Raw genomic sequence first — 20183 nt, forward strand, 5'->3', positions numbered from 1 at the left:
GATGTTTCACAAATGTATACGTATGCCAAAGCTTATGAAATTTCACACTTTAAATATATGTAGTTTATTCATCGCACTTTACTTCAATAAAGCTATGTTTTAAAAGCACACAAAAAGGGAGGGAGCTGAAGGGACCCAAGTTTCCAGAAGGGCTCAGGTGAATGTCAGTGTTTCTCAACCCTGTCTTCACATTTGAATCACCTGAGGCACAATATAATCAGACTGTCTGAGGGTGGCACACAGGCATCAGGACTTCGAAAGCTCCCCAGGAGATCCAATGTCCAGCAAATGTTGAGAACTGGTGAGTAATAGAGGGGGGATGTAAGGGTATATGAGGCGCATAGGGTCAGAGGAGGTGTGCAGTGCATGGGAAGGACATGAGCATCGGTGCAGTGCAAGCCATGGAAGCCTTGCCCAGGGAGGACAGATCCTGTGTAAAAGAGGGATCTAGGGCTAGGACTTCAGCAGAGGGTATAAAGGGAAGGAATAACTCATAACCATGAATGAAGCATGTGTAAATTGGAAGTTCATTCAGTCTCTAACAAAGTCAGAGTTTGTATGTATGTCAAGGAGATAGGGAAGAATTATCCAGATCTCTGGCTATGTGGTTGTTAATAATTTTCTCTTTTGGGAACCCTGGCCTAAGAAACCCCCGCTCTCATTAAACTGCCCTGAAGTTCCTTGAATTACTCTTATACAGAGAATAGAAAGAGGGTTTCCCACCCATGGTAGACAGGAAAGGGCATAAAGGACACAAAAGAAGAAGTGGCTTCAATTCTTCCCTAAACCAGAGAGTCTTTGAATTGGAGCTGCTTCAGAATTACCTGGGGACCCAAGCATGTTCCCAAGTGGGACCCAAGTGTGTATTTTTGATTTTTTTGATTTTTTTTCAAGTTGTGCTTACAATTTTTTTTTTTTTGGCTTTGCAGTATGCAGGATCTTAGTTCCCAGCCAGGGATTGAACCCAGGCCCCCTGCATTGGAAGTGCAGAATCTTAACCACTGGACTGCCAGGGAAGGCACTGTATTTTTAAAATAAATCCCAAAGTTTCAGAACAACTACTAACCCAATGGCTAAAGATGACATCTATTGAAAATATCCCAATTCCCCACCCAGTCTCAGACTCCAGCTTTCCAAGTGGGTGGAAAAAGATCATATGTTTTAACTGATGAAGAGTTTCTGATGCCAGTTTATTATGCAGAAGGCAAGGTGGAGCAGGGACAGGTTCTGGGGAAAGAAAACAGAATGGTACCTTCTATACAGGGAAATGGGTACTAAAGAGGCCTTGACTGAAACTTCCTCATAGTTGGTAGCCACAAGTCCACATGGGGTCATAAAGCCCCTTAGCAGAAGTGGGACTTTGTCATACACATTCTCAGAGCCTTGATTAGGAGTGATTCTCCAGGGCCCTCGATGTCTCTGCTACCTCTGCTTGTGATGTCATGGAAACTTCTATGTGGCCTGTGTGTACATAAAGACAGCAGCCTGTCCTCGCCTGTGGTGAGGAAGTCAAAGCTGTAGAAGGATTGTAACAGGGGACTAGAGCCAAGAGAGTGCAGCAGGGCTGGTCCTGCATCCAGGGAGCCCACCAGTGGGACAGAAACACCAGTGGGTCAGGATATGGTGAGAGGTCACCCATCACACAGTCCATGGGGGGCAGAGGACGCAAGTCATGAAAGAAGGACACAGGTGGGCAGTGAGGGCAAGGGCCCAGCCAGGTCAGGGCCACTCCCACGGCATGCCCAGGAACCTTCAAAAATCCAGGCGCCTGCTAAGCAGAGGAGGACATCTTTCTTGGCTGAGCAAGGAGAGAAGGTCCAGTTGATAACTGATGGGCCTAGAAGCCACCAACATCAGGTTCATTTGTTCCGAGCCCACTTATCACCAAGACGACTGTACTGAGCATCATTGCGCTCTCGAAGGGGCTAAGAGATGAGAAGGGGGAACAGGGAGGCAGGGTCAGAACTCTCCCATGGGGAATCCCAGCAGACCCCAGAGATGAGAGCTCCTGGGACTCCCCAGTGATGAATTCCCCACTAGGACCTTCTCTCTCTCTCTCTCTCTCACACACACACACACACACACGTTAAACTTAGTGTCAGGCTCTCCATCCCCACTCACTCCTACCCCCATTCTCATCTTTCTCCCCTCAGGGCTCACCTGGTAGAGTTGGTCATTCCCCATCAGAGCTTGAGTGTCAGCAGCTAGAAGAACCAGAGAAAAAGGGTCAGCAAAAGCCAAAGAGGTGGCACAGGGAGGCCCATGAATGCTGCCGGGGGACTGCAGCTACAAACACCCTCAGAAGTCTGCATGAGCTTTGTGGGTACCCAAGTGCTGTCAGTAACCAGTTGTAGAAATCCTTAGGAGATTGCAATGGTGACGCCCAGATGAGGCACAACCCAATGCCAGCCCCATTCCTTAGCAGGTATACACACACAACCACAACATATACATGCTCAGTCCCTTCCACCTACCCCTGGAGAATCTTCCAGTCTCATGTCCAGCAAAGCAGTAGACACCCAAAGCAAGGAGCACAGTGGCAATGATGTCGGTGATGATCATGCCTGCCAGGGTGGCTGTGTCCAGCTCCACACAGTTCTGGCACACTGTGGGGGAAGGGAGGCCAGAAGAGAAGGGGAGGGTCTTCAAGATCAGGGAACCATGCCTCTTAGGGCAGCCCTAGGAGCTCTCATGTCAAGACCCAAACTTGGAAAAAGAGCCTTGCTCCATCCACTTTTAACCTTCAGTCCAAGAAGTAGTCTCAGGTTTGTAGGAACTTTAAAAAGGCAGTAGGCCAACCACGCTCCAGACTAAGCCCCTACTGCTTGGGTCACAAGACTACTATTGCTCTTTTACCATTAAGCTCTTTCCCACTCAAGGCTTCAAAATCTGGTTCATATCCTTACAAGAGCAAGCCAGTTTGTTGAGAGCACAGATGGGTACACTGGAGCTCCCTCCAGCAAGGAAGTTCCCATGTCCAGAAGCCCCCACCTATTCCACCCCCAAAGGATCCTGGAAGCACATACTTCGATAGTATACTTGCAGAATAAGTTGTTGGGTGTTTTCACCACACTGATACATTCCTCTTGGGTCCTGGATACGTTTTCCTAAGTCCCGAGTTTTATTATTGCCTGACACCTCTTGTCCTTCTGTTCCTTGTAGCAATGTGATGCTGGAATTGCATTCCAACATTACTTTGTCCTCAGGTTCCAGCACTTTTAGAATGCGGGGATTCACTAAGAAAAAAAAAAAAAAAAAAATACCACGACTGGAGCCAGCTCTTTAGTCTGCACCAGACCACTGTTCTGCTGAGGCTCATTACTTAAGAAGGACCACTATCCAAGTCTAGAACAGTTCGAGGTTTCTGCTGAGAGAGACGGAAGTCACAAGAGAAAGGCTTCAGCAGGCACCCCACAAACTGCCAAGGCCAAGAAGGACACAGAGGGGGGTGGTAGGGAGGTCCAAGAGGGAGGGGACATATATATGCATATAGGTGATTCTCTTCATCGTACAACAGAAACTAAGACAGCATTGTAAAGAAATTATCCTCCATTTAAAAAAAGAGAGAAGGACATGATGTAATCCAAACAGAGGACAGGCCCTGATGAACACAGAGCAAAAAAGGAAATCATGGAGTCGGGTTAATCCAAAACCTTCATGGAAATGTGTTCAGATCATTGAATAGAAGTAGCAAGGGAGCCCAGAATGCTAAAACACCCAAGAGATATTGAAAGGCAGAAGAATGGTTCTCAATTGGAGATGTCCACATTATTTTTCTCTAAGAAAACCTCTAATTCTACTTCCCAGTCACCTGCCACACTCCAACATCAACTTCTCATATTCTTTCCCTCCTCCTCACTCATGGTCAACCACTGCCCAGAGAATGGTACTACCAAAGCCTTTCCCAGGGCCAGTGATGGCTGGGGATAGGAGCGAAGCTAATATGAATTACCACTCCAGTGGTCCAAAAGGGGACCTAAGGCAAATCCCATGTAAAGATTTTTAGTTGTTCTGTCTATGCCTGGGGGAGAGGGTCAGAAAAAAATTTTTTTTATTGAATCCTTTCTTGGGGCTCCACACAAGTCAAGTCTTGTGGGGAGTTTAAGGGCTGGATGTATGCACAGCATCTTTTTAGGACCGCTGAATTGCTATGACTGAGAATATCTCCACAGCCCACAGAGGCACTGGAATGTGTATCTCCAATCCCAGGGAAAAGTGGAATCTACATTGTCCCTGAGATTCATAGTCAGTTACCAATTTGGATAGAAGAGCATCTTTTAGAAAATCCCCCACAGAGCCATTCCTTGTGCCTGTCAAGAAAGCATGCATATATTCTCAGGGAGACACACGAACATCAGATGTTCCACATCATACACTCATGTCTTCCTTGGGGATCCATTTCCAGTGGAAATCCTGGATCTCCCAAAGAAGCTGACTACTAAGGTAACCACTCATCCCGGTTTGCCTGGAACTGAGGGAATTCCTGGAACATCAGACTATCAGTTTTAAAACCATGCAAACTGGGCTGAGTGCATCATGCTATCACCCCAAATCCGCCCTCACTCCTGCTCAGCCGCAATTAAACTTCTCTCTTATAGCATTCCCCTGAGTGCTGGGCCATGGCCCCAGGTGGTGATGTATGGTGTCCACATGACCTGGAGTCCTGGACCCCGGAGGCTATCTACCCTAGACGGAACAAAGCTCCCAGTACCAGCCCTAGGCTCAGGTGCACATCTGCTACAAAACTTCCTATAGACCTCTGGCCTGAGGTCTTCAGAGAGACATTGAAGGCCAAGATGCCGTCCTAGTTAGTCAGTCAAAGCCAAAAGAGCCTGTGCTTCCCAGACCCTGTGTTACATCCCAACACGGCCCTCCTTGACAACACCGGAGTACTGAGGCGCTTTCGAATGGACCTCATTCCAGGTGGTAATGTCCCTCTCAGGTCCCTTCCCCACGATGCCCCGGTGCACTCGGAGAAGCCTTACCTTGGGAGAGAAGGGCAGCCAGTATCAGGCAAGAGAGAAACCTGCTGTGCTCCATCTCCCAGCAGAATTCATCCAGGAGACAGACACAGGTCACAGACTATCAGCCGGGGTTAAAGCCGCCTTTCCCCAACTGACTCATGGGTACCCGGAAAAAGTAAAGGGTGGGGGAGGAACTAGAAAACGCCTATTTCTCTGTCTGCTCTTGGTGACAGGAGCGGCTGGGGTAGAGGTAGGCTGGGGGTGGGGTAGGAAAGAAGCAGCTGCAAATCACTCTCTCTCAGAGTATGGAGTGTGGGGGTGGGGTAGAAGCTGGAAGCAGAGGCTATGGAAAAGGATGCTGGGACTTCTAGGAAGTAGAAGGAGATTCAGGGTGTCCTTTCTTGAGTTGCTGACGAAAAATAAGAAACTAAGTTCCTGCCGTCTATGGAGTCGCACAGAGTCGGACACGACTGAAGCGACTTAGCAGCAGCGGCAGCAGCAAGTTCCTGTCAGCAACATCATTACATTTACTCACCATCTGAAAACTGCCACTTCTCAAAACCCTTGAAAGAAGATGTGAATCCCATTCTATAAGCCAGACCAGCTAGGTTTCTTCCTTTTCTGATCTTTCCTGGGACCCTGCCCAAGCTCCTTCTTGGGCCTCCTGAGGTACCAGACTAAGTAGCTTCTTATCAGCGGGAGGTTGGCCTTTGGGGGCCCCCTAATGAGAGATTTGCATTCTGGCTCCAATACTGTCTACCTGCTGCATCTGCGCCAGTCACAGAATTCTCCAGAGACTAATTCCCTCAGTATCATGAAAAGAATTCAAACAGAATCTTTTATTGTGCCTGACACTTCATAGGACTTCCCTGTAGCTCAAACTGTAAAGAATCTGCCTGCAATGCAGGAGGCCTGGGTTCGATCCCTGGGTCGGGAAGATCCTCCGGAGAAGGGAATGGCAATCCATTGCAGTATTCTTGCTTGGAGAACCTCATAGACAGAGAAGCATGGAGGACAACAGTTCGTGGGGTTGCAAAGAGTCGGACATGACTGAGCAACTAACCACTTAATACTGACACTTCACATGTGCTAAGTAAGAGTTATTAATAACAATATGATTGGGACTTCCCTTATGGTCCAGTGGCTAAGACTCCCAATGCAGGGGCCCTGGGTTCGGTCCCTGGTCAGGAAACTAAATCCCACACACCACAGCTAAGAGTTCACATGCCACAAAGAAGACCAAAGATTCCACGTGCTGCAACTAAGATCTGCACAACCAAATAAATAAATAAATATTAAAAATAATAATAGCAATATGATTAACTCTCAGGCACAACTGAGCTTCCCCAGGAGACAAATGGACTTTTTCCCTTTGGGATATGGAGATCCAAAACTGCTGCAGTTAGATCATTCTTTACCCAAGGGTAGAGATTGTACATGCCTTGCTGGCTTTTGTTTTCCAAACACCTGACAAGAGCTCTGTATGTTTTCCTTGATTCACTGGCTAACTGGCTGAGGGGCCTGAGATCCTGGGAATTCAGCTGAGGCCCCTGTCCCTGGAAATGCATTTCCTGTCCTGGAGGAATAATCCTACCTATTCCCTTCCAGGCAGGCACCACTTTGATGATCTCATCTTCAAAGAGCAGTGGAAAAAAATCCCTGGACTGAGGTGGCTCTCTGTTCAGAGCTCCAGCCCTAAGCACCTAAGGGTTCACAGCTATGTTCATCAGTTCTAACAACAGCTATCAATAGGCAACAACTGGCTGAGCTCCGAGTAACAGATGATGGCGGAAGTGTTTATCCTCCTCATGAAGAAAGGGGCCCAGGACACCTTCCACCCCGCACCCAAGGGCGCTTTCTGTATAAGCTGAGTCTCTAAGATGGAAATCCAGCACTCTGTCCCGCTCCCTCTCCTCCACCTCCCACGCTCCTCTCCCCAACGGAAAGTCAGAGGCATCTGCACCTGCAGCCCTCCTGAGCCCTGCCCCCACCCACTGCCCACATTAGCAGCCCAGGGTGGAGGCTCACAGGGGCCCCAGCCCTAAGGATGCTGGGCGGGGCCAGGCTAGCTGCTAGCACAGGCTGACTGGCTGCTGGCTGCTGCAGGCCGCTCAGTGCTTCTGCGGAGAACAGAGATGGATATGGAGCAGGGGAAGCGTCTGGCTGGCCTCATCCTGGCTGTCTTTCTTCTTCAAGGTAAGGGTCCGCTAGGGGGTCTGACAGCCTGGAGAAGGGCTCAAGGGAAGAAGCCCATCACCAGGGGGACAAGAGTATTGGGATCCCCTAACCTTGAGATGTCACCCTAAAGTTCAAAGAAGGAAGGGCAAAAATGAAGTTTCTCTGCTAGAGAGAAGCAGTGTTCCATGGGAGAGGTGGAGTGCTTGTCTCTTAAGAAATCAAAACAGAGGACTTAACTGACTTGAGAGAGGACCCGGATGCCACCATCTTAGGTTTGAATGTAGCCCAAAGGGCACAGGCCAGGAGCCTGAAGAGAAACAGTTTGTATTCCTTAACTCAGAGCTCCGGCTAGGAGTAGACTTATAGAGCCTTCACTTACTCGGTTGGTCAGCTGGTCAACAAATATGTGTGAGGTCAATCCTAGTATGTATCAGGCTAGGAGAACATAAAGGTAAATAATAACCTTCTGCCCCCCATGAGCTCATAGTCTGATTGCAGTGATAAGTTTAAACATTTCCAGACTGAGTATAACGCACAGTATAGGGTACTTGTATGAATATTCTTTTGGAAATACAGTAGGAAGTGGATGAACTGGCTCGATGCCTGGAATATGGACTCTAGACATTGAAAGTTGTTGACATCATTCAAGTATTATGCGACATGTGAGGAAGAGGAGGCCGAAGATGGAACTGTGAGGATATCGCTGTTAAGGAAAGTTAGAGGAAAAAAATGTCAGGAAAGAGATAAAGGAATGATCAAAGAGGTGAAATAATCAGGTGAGTGAAATTCCATAGAAACAAAGGGAGTAGAGAACTTCCAGGAGAGAATCACCAAAAGTATGAAATGCTAAAGATACATCCACTGATAGAAGAATATATTTAAAAGTTTAAGTCTGTGGGAGTTGGCAAAACAAAGGTCATGGATGACTTAAAAGAGTTTAAGTGAGGTAGTGTGAGTCACACAGAGTCGGACACGACTGAAGCGACTTAGCAGCAGCAGTGTGAGTGGAAGCCAAGTGGAAATGAGTAGAAAGTGGAGGGCAAGGGGGGGAAAGAGCAGCAAGTGTAAAATGTTCTTTAAAGAAGTTTGGATGAGAAGGCTGGAGAGGTTGAGTGGTAAGTGGAGAAGTAGCAGACTCTAAGAAGAAATGTGTGTGTGTGTGAAAGAAACTTGAGCACATTTCCAAGCTAAAGGAGAAGACAGTGAGTAGAGGGAGGCCCTGGAACTGATACTGAAGGCTGCAGTCAAGAGTGGGATCAAGGGCACAGAGCACAAGGCAATCTCCGCCTCTGAGACTAGAAGAGAGGAAGCGCAGATGGCTCCAGCCTTAGAGACGCTTGTGGATGGAAAAGAAGCTGAAGAAGAAAGAGCCATTATGGCATCCATGTTTTCAGTGAACTAAGTGGGCAGCAGTGTAACCCGCTAAAATTGAGCTGGGTGATGACTGAGTGGGGGACTAGAAGAGATGTTGGAGTTTAGACTTATTTCTGAGAGGAATAGAGAAAGAGCCAACTGAAGACAACACAGAGTTAGGGGCAGTGTTGAAAGCTTGTGTAGCAGCTATTTCTGTAGAGCAAAAAAAAGGCTTGGACTGAGCCATAGAAACCTGAGTTCTGTGTGCAGCTCAGTCACCAATGAGCCAGGTGAACTTGGCAATGCCTCCTCCTCTGGGCTCAGTTCTCTCAGCCATCAACCTAGGAAATTTAGCTACATGAGTTCTCAAGTCCTAGAAGAACTAGAATTCAGATAATCAAAATTTTAAATGTCAGCAATCAATCGTACTGTCTTTTCTATGGTATCAGGATTAGAATGAGAGGACTCTTTGTTTCTCTCACAGTGACCAGGTTGCTGGGGAGAAGAGCTAGTTAGAAATCTGCTTAATTCTTTGCCTTGCTTTTTTTTTTTTTTTTCATTTATCCATTCATACTTTCATTCAAAATATAGAATGCTCCTACCATGTTTCAGGCACTGTGCTAAGCGGTATTCAGAAACAGTTCAGTTCAACTCTGTGTGAAGTTCTAAGACTGCTATCTTCTCTGTCAAGCTTTCCCTGTCCCTCACCCTTGGCCAAAATCAATAGTTTCTACCCCCTTCCATGTGCATTTATACAAGTACTAAATGATAATTTATAAGTACTACTACATTTATTACATTTGTGGGTTATTTTCCACTTCATTGTAAACTCTTTAGAAGCAACAACTAATATTTGTATCACCACCCTTTTCTTCCATAATCCTTATTCATGTCAGGCACATAATAGTGATCGGTAAGTGTTTGGATTAAATCCAACTGAATTGAACTCCAGTGTTGGCTCTCTATAGTATGTCTAGCATGCAACTCTACTATTCTGAGTTTTGAGACAGATTTGAGGGCTATTTAGTGGCTAACTCCTTCAGGACATTGAGGATTTACACACACACACACACACACACAAAAATGGATCACCAAAGCTGAACATTATAGAAGTAATTCTGCTCTAAAAGACTTTAGCTAGTATACACTCAATCTTTTCCAAGGCTTTAGCTGCTAAAGGAGCAGAGCATCCCACGCTGTACAGGCAATACCCTTACATATAGTGCAATACAATCGCGCAGTGCTCATCATCCAGAGTTGGGATCAGACCCCAAAGGTAAAGGGCACAGTCCCCAAAAAGACTACCCTCACTTTAAAAGGCAGGCACTGGTTCAGGGATCCTCAGACCACCCACACTTCTGATGAACTGCCTACAAATCTGGAGAATTCCCAAGAACCCCCTCAGAATTTGCTAGAACAGCTCACAGAACTCAGGAAAGTCCTATACTCACTAGTACAGTTTCATTATTAAAAAAAAAAATTAGATCTAGACAAATAAAGAGACACATAGAGTGAAGTCTGGGGTTCCTGAACACAGAGGTTCCATGCTTTTTCCTTCCAGAATTAAAATACATCAACCTCCTGGCATGTTGATATGTTTACCAACTAGGAAGTGCCACTAAGTTTTTCTTGGGATTTCATCACATAGGCATGATTGATTGAATCATTGATCATGTGACTGAACTCAATATCCACTCCCTCCTCCACCTCCTAGAGCTCAAAGTCCCAATTCTCTAAACACATGTTTGGTCTTGACCTGTCTCATCCTGAGTCATCTCTTTAACATAAATTCATGTGTGATCCAAGGGTCCACCAAGAATCACAAAGGCAATCCTATCATTCATAAAATTCCAAGGGTTGAGAAACTCCCTCCAAGAAGCCCAGAACAAAGACTAGACAAATTCCTTATTATACAACACCCTAAATTCAGTTTGGTGGTTTAGGCTACCATCCAGGGAAATAAGTATAGATACTGTCACTCACATAGATTAGGCTCTCTCTCTTCATCTTGGCCTCAAATGACTGTGGAAATGATACATCAGGAGATCTGAAGGACTCCATGCCCAGCTGATCCTCTGTCTTCTGTCTCTACAGGTACTATGGCCCATGTGAAAGAAGGTAGGGGAAATGTCTTCTTTCTATCATCAAACTGGGGAAATTCATGGAAATATGGCCTCTCACAACAGCAGTCCTATAGGAGCAAGTGAACAGCTTAGAAGGGATGGGATGATAAAGGATAGAGAGCAAACCCTTCCATTGTTAACCAAATCAGTGGCCAGTCTTGATCTCCCTGGGTTTCCTAGAGCTAAACAATTAATTGTCTGGTGCTTGGAGGAGAAACGGGTCCCTAGCAGCTAGGCATTACTCAAAGCACCACCTACGAATCAACAGCATTGGCTTCACCTGGGAGCGTGTTAGAAATGCCAACTCTCGATGCTTTCCCCGGAGAAGGCAATGGCACCCCACTCCAGTACTCTTGCCTGGAAAATCCCATGGATGGAGGGGCCTGGTGGGCTGCAGTCCGTGGGGTCGCTAGGAGTCGGACACGACTGAGCGACTTCACTTTCACTTTTCACTTTCATTCATTGGAGAAAGAAATGGCAACCCACTCCAGTGTTCTTGCCTGGAGAATCCCAGGGATGGGGGAGCCTGGTGGGCTGCCGTCTATGGGGTCGCACAGAGTCAGACACGACTGAAGCGACTTAGCAGCACTATTGAATAGAACCTGGAATTCTAACCAGATTCCCATGTGAATCATGTGTGCCCCGAGACAAGGAGAATTTCAGAGGCAAGATCTTAACAGGCATTTCCTTTTTCAGTAAAAGTGGATGACAATCGAGAAGATGGTTCCGTAATTCTGATTTGTGTCACGAATGACACAACGATCACATGGCTTAAAGATGTGGAACAAATAGGTTCTGGAGACACAAAGAAAAATACTTGGAATCTTGGAAGCAGTACCAAAGACCCTCGAGGAATATATAAATGTGAAGGATCAAATAACCAATCAAAATCACTCCAAATATATTATAGAAGTACGTATCCCCTTTGGTTTGCTTATGTGAAATTAAGCAGTACTGGGTGCTCTGGTGAGCTTCTTGTCTGGGGTGGGTATAGACATAGATGCTAAACAGTAATGTAAGAATCAGCTTTCTTAAGCTCAGCTTACTTTTAATTTAACAAAGCAGTTCCTCCAACATTTTGAAAAAGCGTAGCCTGTCTTATAAAGCCTGGCTCACCTGTATGTAGGCCCCACTGCTTGGAGGAGTCAGCAGTTTATATAAACCAAGTTAAGATAGGTAAAGGAGACAGGGGAGATTACAAGTTGAGCGACTGTAGCATGGAGAATGGGATATGGTCTTCCTTTTATTTCAATAGTTGCTGGTAGTAAAACCACATGGATTTCCCCTGGACTCCTGCACAATAGAGGAACATGAAAAAGCATTGAGTTCTTAGTCCAAGGATCTTCCAGGCAATATCCTTGCCATACCACCCACAGAGAGGCCTGCTGCCCTGGACAGAAATATTATCTCAAGAGAAAAAAATCCAGAGTTGAAGGAATTCTTGTCCTTCCCTCTCCCCACAGTGTGTCAGAACTGCATTGAACTGAATCCATCTACTGTGGCTGGCTTTATCTTCACTGAAATCGTCAGCATTTTCCTCCTTGCTGTTGGGGTCTATTTCATTGCTGGACAGGAAGGAGTTCGCCAGTCAAGAGGTAAAAGAATGTTCTCAGGGACTTCCCTGGTGGTCCAGTAGCTAAGACTCTGAGCTCCCAGAGTTTGATCCACAGTCAGGCAACTAGATCCCATATGCCACAAGTAAGACCTGGCGCAGTCAAATACATCAAAAAACAAAACAAAATAATGTTCTTAGATGAAAGCTGAGGCTATCTGGGACCCTCAGCCTCCTTCCTACCAAAAGAGACCCAATAGAAGAGGCTGGGTTGGCAAGTGTTGCTGATGAGCATGGTCCAGTGAGGCTCTGACTCTGAAGGCAGGAGGAAAAGGACACTTGGTGTTTTCATAGCATATTTGCCTGTTTCAAGATACAACTCTATCTGACTTCTCCTCTGTACTTTTAAAAAAATTACTCATTGTTTACTTAATTTTATCTATTTATTTTTGGCTGTGGGTCTTCATTGCTGCATGCAGGCTTTTGGTAGTTGTGGCAGGCAGGGCTGCTCTTCGTTGCAGTGCGAGGCCTTCTCATTGCAGTGGCTTCTCTAGCTGCAGAGCATGGGCTCTGGGCACAGAGGCTCAGTAGTTGCGGCTCACAGGCTTAGTTGCTCAGTGGCATGTGTGATCTTCCCAGACCAGGGATCAAAACTGTGTCCCCTGCACTTACAGATGGATTCTTAACCACTGGACGACCAGGGAAGTCCCTGTCCTCTGTACTTTAAAAAAATCTCTTTATATAAGTAAAATCTGCATTCACAAAAGTGCATGAATCACATATATACAGCTCAAAATTTTTTTTAACAAAGCAAACACACACATGCATTCAGCACCAAGTTAAAGAAAGTAAATTAATCCTTGGGGTCACTTCCAGCCTCTACCTAGTCCCCAAAGCAACCATTCTCCTGACTTCTAACAACATTGACTCATTCTCCCTGGTTTTGATCCTTATGTAAATAGACTCACACATTAAGTACTCTTGTGTGTGGCTTCTTTCACTCAACAATATGCTTGTGAGATCCATCCATAATGTGGTGTGTAGATGTAGTTCACAAATTCTTGTTGCTATTCAGTACTCCAGTTTATTATTCATTCTGTCTTGTTTATGTGTACATTTTGTTTATTTTTTTGTGCAGCTTCAGACAAGCAGACGCTGTTGAACAATGACCAGCTCTACCAGGTACATGAATATGAAATGAAAGAGACAGTGCTAGTTAGTAGTGGTAAAATTTTGGAACGGGGGTGGGGTGGGCAAGTTATTTGGAAGTTACTATGTACACAAAAACTGCTTAGGACATAACAGACAATGGCATCGTTATCCCTTTGGGTAGAATGGACGAAACAAAGAGAATGGTCCGGAGAGACTGAGGTAAGGATCTAGTGAGAAAAGCTGAAGAACATACTGAGAGGGCCACACAGAGAAGCCAGATGCAGCGCCTTCCTCCATCCTTGTCCTCTTCTGCCCCCAGGACCATGAAGAAACCACTCCAAAACCTTGAACTTAAGCACTCAATAAGTATGCATCAGTAGAAAACAAAGTTATGGTTACCAGGGAGTAAAGTGGGGAGGAATAAACTGGAATATTGGGATTGACATTTACACACTGCCATATCTAAAATAGACAACTAATAAGAACTTGCTGTATAGCACAGGGAACTCCACTCAGTACTCTGTGATGGCCAAATGGGAAAGAATCTTAAAAAAAGAGAAGTGGATATATGCATAACTGACTCACTTTGCTGATACCTGAAACTAACACAACATTGTAAATCAACTATATTCTAATAAAACTTAAATATTAAAAAAATGACAAAAAGCACAAATATGTATACCTGAAGAACGGTGAAAAAAATTAGACATTGGAAGTAAAAGCTAAAAAATTTTATAAAATTTTTTAAATTAAAAAATAAATACATATCAAATTAATTCATAGAGGATGATGATAAAATGTCCTTTGTAGCCCCTTAAGGAACGGGAAGATGACCAATACAGCCACCTGAGGAAGAACTGAACCCAAGACTCAGAGAGGTATGTCTTTCTACACTAATTCTAAGGAAGTACCTTTGCATTACCTGCCCTCCCAACTACTGCCAAGCCTATCTCCTTTCCCCAAGCAGCTATAAGGACGGGAGGGTAGGGATAGTTGACTGATCATTCGGAGGGGGAGGGGGATGACTCTCCTGTGCATTGTAGGATTTATAGCAGCATCCCTGGCCTCTCTCCACCAGATGCCAGTAGCACCCCCAAGTCCTGACAACAAAAATATCTCCACATACTGCAAATATCCCCTCGGGAACAAAGTCGCCCTTAGTTAAGAATCTCTGATCTATAATTCTCAAGCCATTACTAAGCATAGTAGAAAACTTTTGTATACATATATATAAATAATATGTTTGTGCTGTGTGTGCTTATTTGCTCAGTCGTGTCCAACTTTTTGTAACCCCATAGACTGTAGCCCACCTGGCTTCTCTGTCCAACGGGATTCTCCAGACAAGAATACTGGAGTGGGTTGCCATGCCCTCCTCCAGGGGATCTTCCCAACCCAGGGATTGAACCCAGATCTCCCACATTGCAGGCAGATTCTTTACCATCTGAGCCACCAGGGAAGCCCAAGTAATAACCTATAACAGAAAATAATTTCAAAAGTAATATTTGTGTATGTGTATAACTGAATCACCTTGCTGTGCACCTGAAACGTTGTAAGGCAACTATACTTCAATAAAATATATATATATATTAGGGGGAAAAAAAGAATCACTGACCTATATTAATCTTCCAATCAATCAGAAGTTCTGATTCAATCAAACAGAAACTTCAATCAGGGAAACAGGGCCCAAGCAATATTTGATTTTCTGAACCAATTGCATTTTTTTTAAATCCAGGTGTTTTCCCTTCTATCCAGTTCTCAGAAACAAAGCAATACATTTTGGAGCAATCCTAGCAGAGAAATTTTCAGCCCTAAATCTAGACTTCCCAAAGGTGACTAATGGAGAAGAAAGGCCATCAGAGCAAATTTGGGTTTCTCTCAAAGTAAAAGCAAAATTTGTATTAACTGGGTAACTGGGTGCCTGGAGAAGGCAGCAGAGGATGAGATGGTTAAATAGCATCTCCAATTCAATGGACATGAACTTGAGCAAACTTGGAGATGGTGGAGGACAGCGAAGCCTGCCTTGCTGCAGTCCATAGGGTTGCAAAGAGTCAGACACAGCTCAGTGACTGAACTCATATGGTGTTTCAGGAGCGCCACCTATTGGAAGTAATTTTTCTAGAAAAGGAAAATGAAAAGGGCAAACAACCTCCTTTATTTGAATATCTTTTTTTACACTTTTATTTACTTTCAGTGTAAGTCATAATTCACATTGTTTAAATACGCAGTGAAAGGTCTCCCTCTCACTCCCTACCCAGCCATCCAGTTGCCTTCTCCAGAGGCAAACAATAATACTAGTTTCCAGAAATTAGTGTGGACCTAACAGAAACAGAAGATATTAAGAAGAGGTGGCAAGAATACACAGAAGAACTATACAAAAAAGATCTTCATGATTCAGATAACCACAATGGTTTGATCACTCACCTAGAGCCAGACATCTTGGAATGTGAAGTCAAGTGGTCCTAAGGAAGCATCACTATGAACAAAGCTAGTGGAGGTGATGGAATTCCAGTTGAGCTATTTCAAATCCTAGAAGATAATGCTGTTAAAGTACTGCACTCAATATACCAAGAAATATGGAAAACTCAGCAGTGGTCACAGGACTGGAAAAGATCAGTGTTCATTCCAATCCTAAAGAAAGGCAATGCCAAAGAATGTTCAAACTACCGCACAACTGCACTCATTTCATATGCTATTGAAGTAATGTTCAAAATTCTCCAAGCAAGGCTTCAATTGTACATGAACTGAGAACTTCCAGATGTTCAAGCTGGATTTAGAAAAGGCAGAGGAAACAGAGATCAAATTGCCAGCTTCCATTGGATCATAGAAAAAGCAAGAGAGTTCCAGAAAATAAAACATCTACTTCTGCTTCATGGACTATGCTAAAGCCTTTGACTGTGTGGATCACAACAAACTGTGGAAAACTCTTCAAGAGATGGGAATACCAGACGACCTTACCTGCCTCCTGCAAAACCTGTATGCAGGTCAAGAAGCAACAGTTAGAACCAGACATGGAACAAAGGACTGGTTCAAAATTGGGAAGGAGTTCGTCAAGGCTATATATTGTCACCCTGCTTATTTAATTTCTATGCAGAGTACATCATATGAAAAGCTGGGCTGGATGAAGTACAAGCTGGAATCACCATTGCAAGGAGATATCCATAACCTCAGATATGCAGATGACACCACCCTTACGGCAGAAAGCAAAGAGGAATTGAAGAGCCTCTTGATGAAAGTGAAAGAGGAGAGCAAAAAAAACTGGCTTAGAACTCAACATTCAAAAAATTAAGATCATGGCATCCAATTCCATCACTTCATGGCAAATAGATGGAGAAACAATGGAAACAGTGATAGACTTTATTTTCTTGGGCTCCAAAATCACTGCAGATGGTGACTGCAGCCATGAAATTAAAAGACACTTGCTCCTTAGAAGGAAAGCTATGACAAACCTAGACAGCATATTTAAAAGCAGAGACAAAGCAAAGACCTTTACCAACAAAGGTCTAGCAAATCTATGGTTTTTCCAGTAGTCAAGTATGGATGTGAGAGTTGGACCGTAAAGAAGGCTGAGCACCAAAGAATTGATGCTTTTGAACTGGTGTTGGAGAAGACTCTTGAGAGTCCCCTGGACTGCAAGGAGATCAAACCAGTCAATCTTAAAGGAAATCAATCCTGAATATTCATTGCAAGGACTGATGCTGAAGCTGAAGCTCCAGTACTTTGGCCACCTGATGCAAAAAGCCGACTCATTAGAAAAAACCCTATTCTGGGAAAGATTGAAGGCAGGAGGAAGAGATGATAGAGGATGAGATGGTTGGATGGCATCATGGAATCAATAGACATGATTTTGAACAAGCTCTGAGAGATGGTGAAGGACAGGGAAGCCTGGCGTGCTGCAGTCCATGGAGTTGCAAAGAGTCAGACATGACTGAGCGACTGAACAATAACAATACAGTCTTACAAGATATATAAAATACTCTATGTTGGAGATATTCTAGGCATATATAAGCAAATGCCAAGTGCGCATTATTCTCCCCATATTTTTCACACAAATGTTGTCTTATACATCTTGCACTTCTCAAGATTTTATTCTACTCAATAAAATCTGAAGACTACTTCATACCAACATATAAAGGAGCTCCTTTTTAAAAAATATAGCCACTTTGTACAGATCCCCTATAATTTTCTCAACTAGTCCTCTACTGATGGACGTTTAAGTTGGTTCTTTTGCTCTTACAATGCCACAATGACTGTAGAAATGTCATTTTTAAAAATTGTAGTAGTCATAGTTGCTCAGTCATGTCCAACTCATGATCCCATGGACTCTAGCCCTCCAGGCTCCTCTGTCCATGGATTCTCCAGGCAAGAATACTGGAGTAGGTAGCCATTCCCTTCTCCAGGGTATCTTCCAGACCCAGGGATCAAATTGGGTCTCCTGCTTTGCAGGCAGACTGCCATCTGAGCCACCAAGGAAGCTCTTAAAAATTGTACTGAGGTATAATTTTCATGCTATAAAATCACTCACCTTACATGATTTCACCTGTTCCAAGTAATTTTTAGCAAATTTTCCCAGTTGTACAACCATCACCATAATCCAGATTTAGACCATTTCCATCAGTCTCTTAAGGTTTCTTGTGCTGTTTTTGTGGGCTTCCCTCACAGCTCAGTCAGCAATCACTAATCTCTTTTCTGTCTCTTTAGATTTGCCTTTTCTGGAAAAATGGAATCATACGATACACTGTTCTGGACATTCTCGTGCCAAGTCTTCATGTGGACATATGTTTTCATTTCTCTGGATTGCTACCTAGGAGTGAAGGATTGCTGGGTGGTATGGTAAATTTATCTATAACAGTTTAAGAAACTGCCAAAGTGTTTGCCAAACTGGCTGTTTCATTTTACATTCCCACCAGCGATAAGTGATTGGGGTTCCTCTTTCTCCTCATCCTCACAAATGTTTGTTACTATCTTTTTTAGTATAGCCATTCTAGGGGATGTAAAACAGTATCTTATTATGGCTTTAATTTACATTCTCTAATGACTAACAATGTTGAACATCTTTTCATGTGCTTATTGGCTATTCTCATCATATCTTTAGGGAAGCGTGTATTCAAAACTTTTAAAATTCAGTTATTTGTTTTTCTTCTTACTATTGAATTGTAAAAGTTTTTATATATTTTCAAATACAAGTCTTTTAACAGATATATGATTTGCAAATATATCTACCAGTCTATGACTCATCTTTTCATTTTCTTAATGGTGTCTTTTGAAATGCAAATGTTTTTAATTTTGCTGAAATCTGTTTTACCCTTTTTTTTTTTCTTTTATGGATTGTGTGCTTGGTGTCATGTCTAAGAAATCCTTGCCAAACCCAAGATCACAAAGATGTTTTTATAGTTTTAGTTCTAACAATAAATATTATGTTGAACATTAAGACTATTTGTAACAAATACAAATAAATGCAATTGCAGGACCATAATGTATTTTCACCTGTCATTTAATGAAATAGTACCAAATTGCACTTCACAGAGCTTGGACCAATACATAATTCTAAAGAGTTCCTATTGTTTCATACACAATCCAAAAATGCACTACTAAGCTTTTTCAACTTTGTAAATAAGATGAGTTAAAATGGTATCTTGGCTTAATTTTAATTTGCATTTTTCTAATTAAAAATGGGAGTGAATCATTTGCTTTTCCTGCTCATGAAATATAGGCTCATATCCTTTGATCGTCTTATTGACTTGCAACAATCCTTTACATATTTGGGAAACTAGACCTTTTGTTTACAATATTAGTTGCAAAAATTTTCACAGTGTTGTTATTTGGGTTTTGACTTTACATATGGTTGGTTTTCTACACACGTTTTACAAACATTTGCATGTAGTAGAATTCACTGTTCTTTTATGGCTTCTAGGTTGTTTCATATTTTAAAATGCCTTCTCCCATTCTAAGAATATTCTTTTAAAACTTTTCTTCCATTAATTCCTCTAGCATTTTCCAGGTTTATATATTTAAATCTCTGATCCATCTTAGACTAATTTAATCCAAGGTGTAAAGGTCTAATATATTGGCTAACTTTTAAATCACACAGCTACCCACTTACTCTGGAACTATTTATTGAAAAATCCATCTTGTGCACATTGATTTTAAATGCTCCACTCTCACCAGATTGTAAGCTCCAAAAAGGAAGACTTGTTTTTTTTCCTTCCACTACTGTAGCTTGAGAAGCTAAAACGATGCTAGAACATAATAGGCACTCTAAGATTCCTCAACATTTGGTGTGTACATGTTCATGTCTCTGTGTGTGTGTGTGTGTTAAAATAAAGTAAAACATCATTTTAACCATTTTTAAGTGTACTATTCAATGGCATTAAGTACATTCAAAATGTTGTGCAGCCATCAGCACTCTCATTTTCATAACTTTTTCATTATACTGAAGAAACACTCTACCTATTAAAAGATAATTCCCTATTCCTCCCTCTCCCCAGTCCCTGATAACCTCTATTTAACTTTCTGTCTTTATGAATTTGCCTACTCTAGGTACCACACATAAGTAGAGGCATATAGTATTTGTCCTTTTGTGTCTGGCTTATTTCACTTAGCATGATGTTCTCAAGGTTCATTCATGTTGTAGCATGTATCAGAATTTCCTTCCCTTTTAAGGTTTAATAATTATCACATGTATGTATGTGCCATATTCTGTATGTGCATTCCTCTGTCAATGGAAATTTGGGTTGTTTCCACCTTCTGCCACCCACTCCAGTGTTCTTGCCTGGAGAATCCCAGGGACGGGGGAGCCTGGTGGGCTGCTGTCTATGGGGTCACACAGAGTTGGACACGACTGAAGCGACTTAGCAGCAGCAG

General features: G+C 43.3%; 2 protein-coding genes across 2 annotated transcripts; one reads left to right on the forward strand and one right to left on the reverse strand.

Annotated features, from left to right (window-relative positions):
* Window positions 1-40: 40 nt before the first annotated feature.
* LOC133261815 (T-cell surface glycoprotein CD3 delta chain) lies at window positions 41-5182 on the reverse strand. The gene is made up of 5 exons (XM_061440485.1): window positions 4986-5182; window positions 3027-3236; window positions 2475-2606; window positions 2161-2204; window positions 41-1925 (listed from the first exon to the last, which is right to left on the reverse strand). The coding sequence occupies exons 1-5, from the start codon at window positions 5038-5040 to the stop codon at window positions 1860-1862; spliced, it is 507 nt and encodes a 168-aa protein (XP_061296469.1). The 5' UTR covers window positions 5041-5182; the 3' UTR covers window positions 41-1859.
* Window positions 5183-7025: 1843 nt separating this feature from the next.
* On the forward strand, window positions 7026-18795 carry LOC133261814 (T-cell surface glycoprotein CD3 gamma chain). The gene is made up of 7 exons (XM_061440484.1): window positions 7026-7160; window positions 10590-10613; window positions 11315-11530; window positions 12082-12213; window positions 13309-13352; window positions 14133-14200; window positions 18021-18795. The coding sequence occupies exons 1-6, from the start codon at window positions 7100-7102 to the stop codon at window positions 14181-14183; spliced, it is 528 nt and encodes a 175-aa protein (XP_061296468.1). The 5' UTR covers window positions 7026-7099; the 3' UTR covers window positions 14184-14200; window positions 18021-18795.
* Window positions 18796-20183: the final 1388 nt, after the last annotated feature.

The sequence above is a fragment of the Bos javanicus genome, chromosome 15, assembly GCF_032452875.1.
Source record: "Bos javanicus breed banteng chromosome 15, ARS-OSU_banteng_1.0, whole genome shotgun sequence".
Lineage (NCBI taxonomy): Eukaryota > Metazoa > Chordata > Mammalia > Artiodactyla > Bovidae > Bos > Bos javanicus.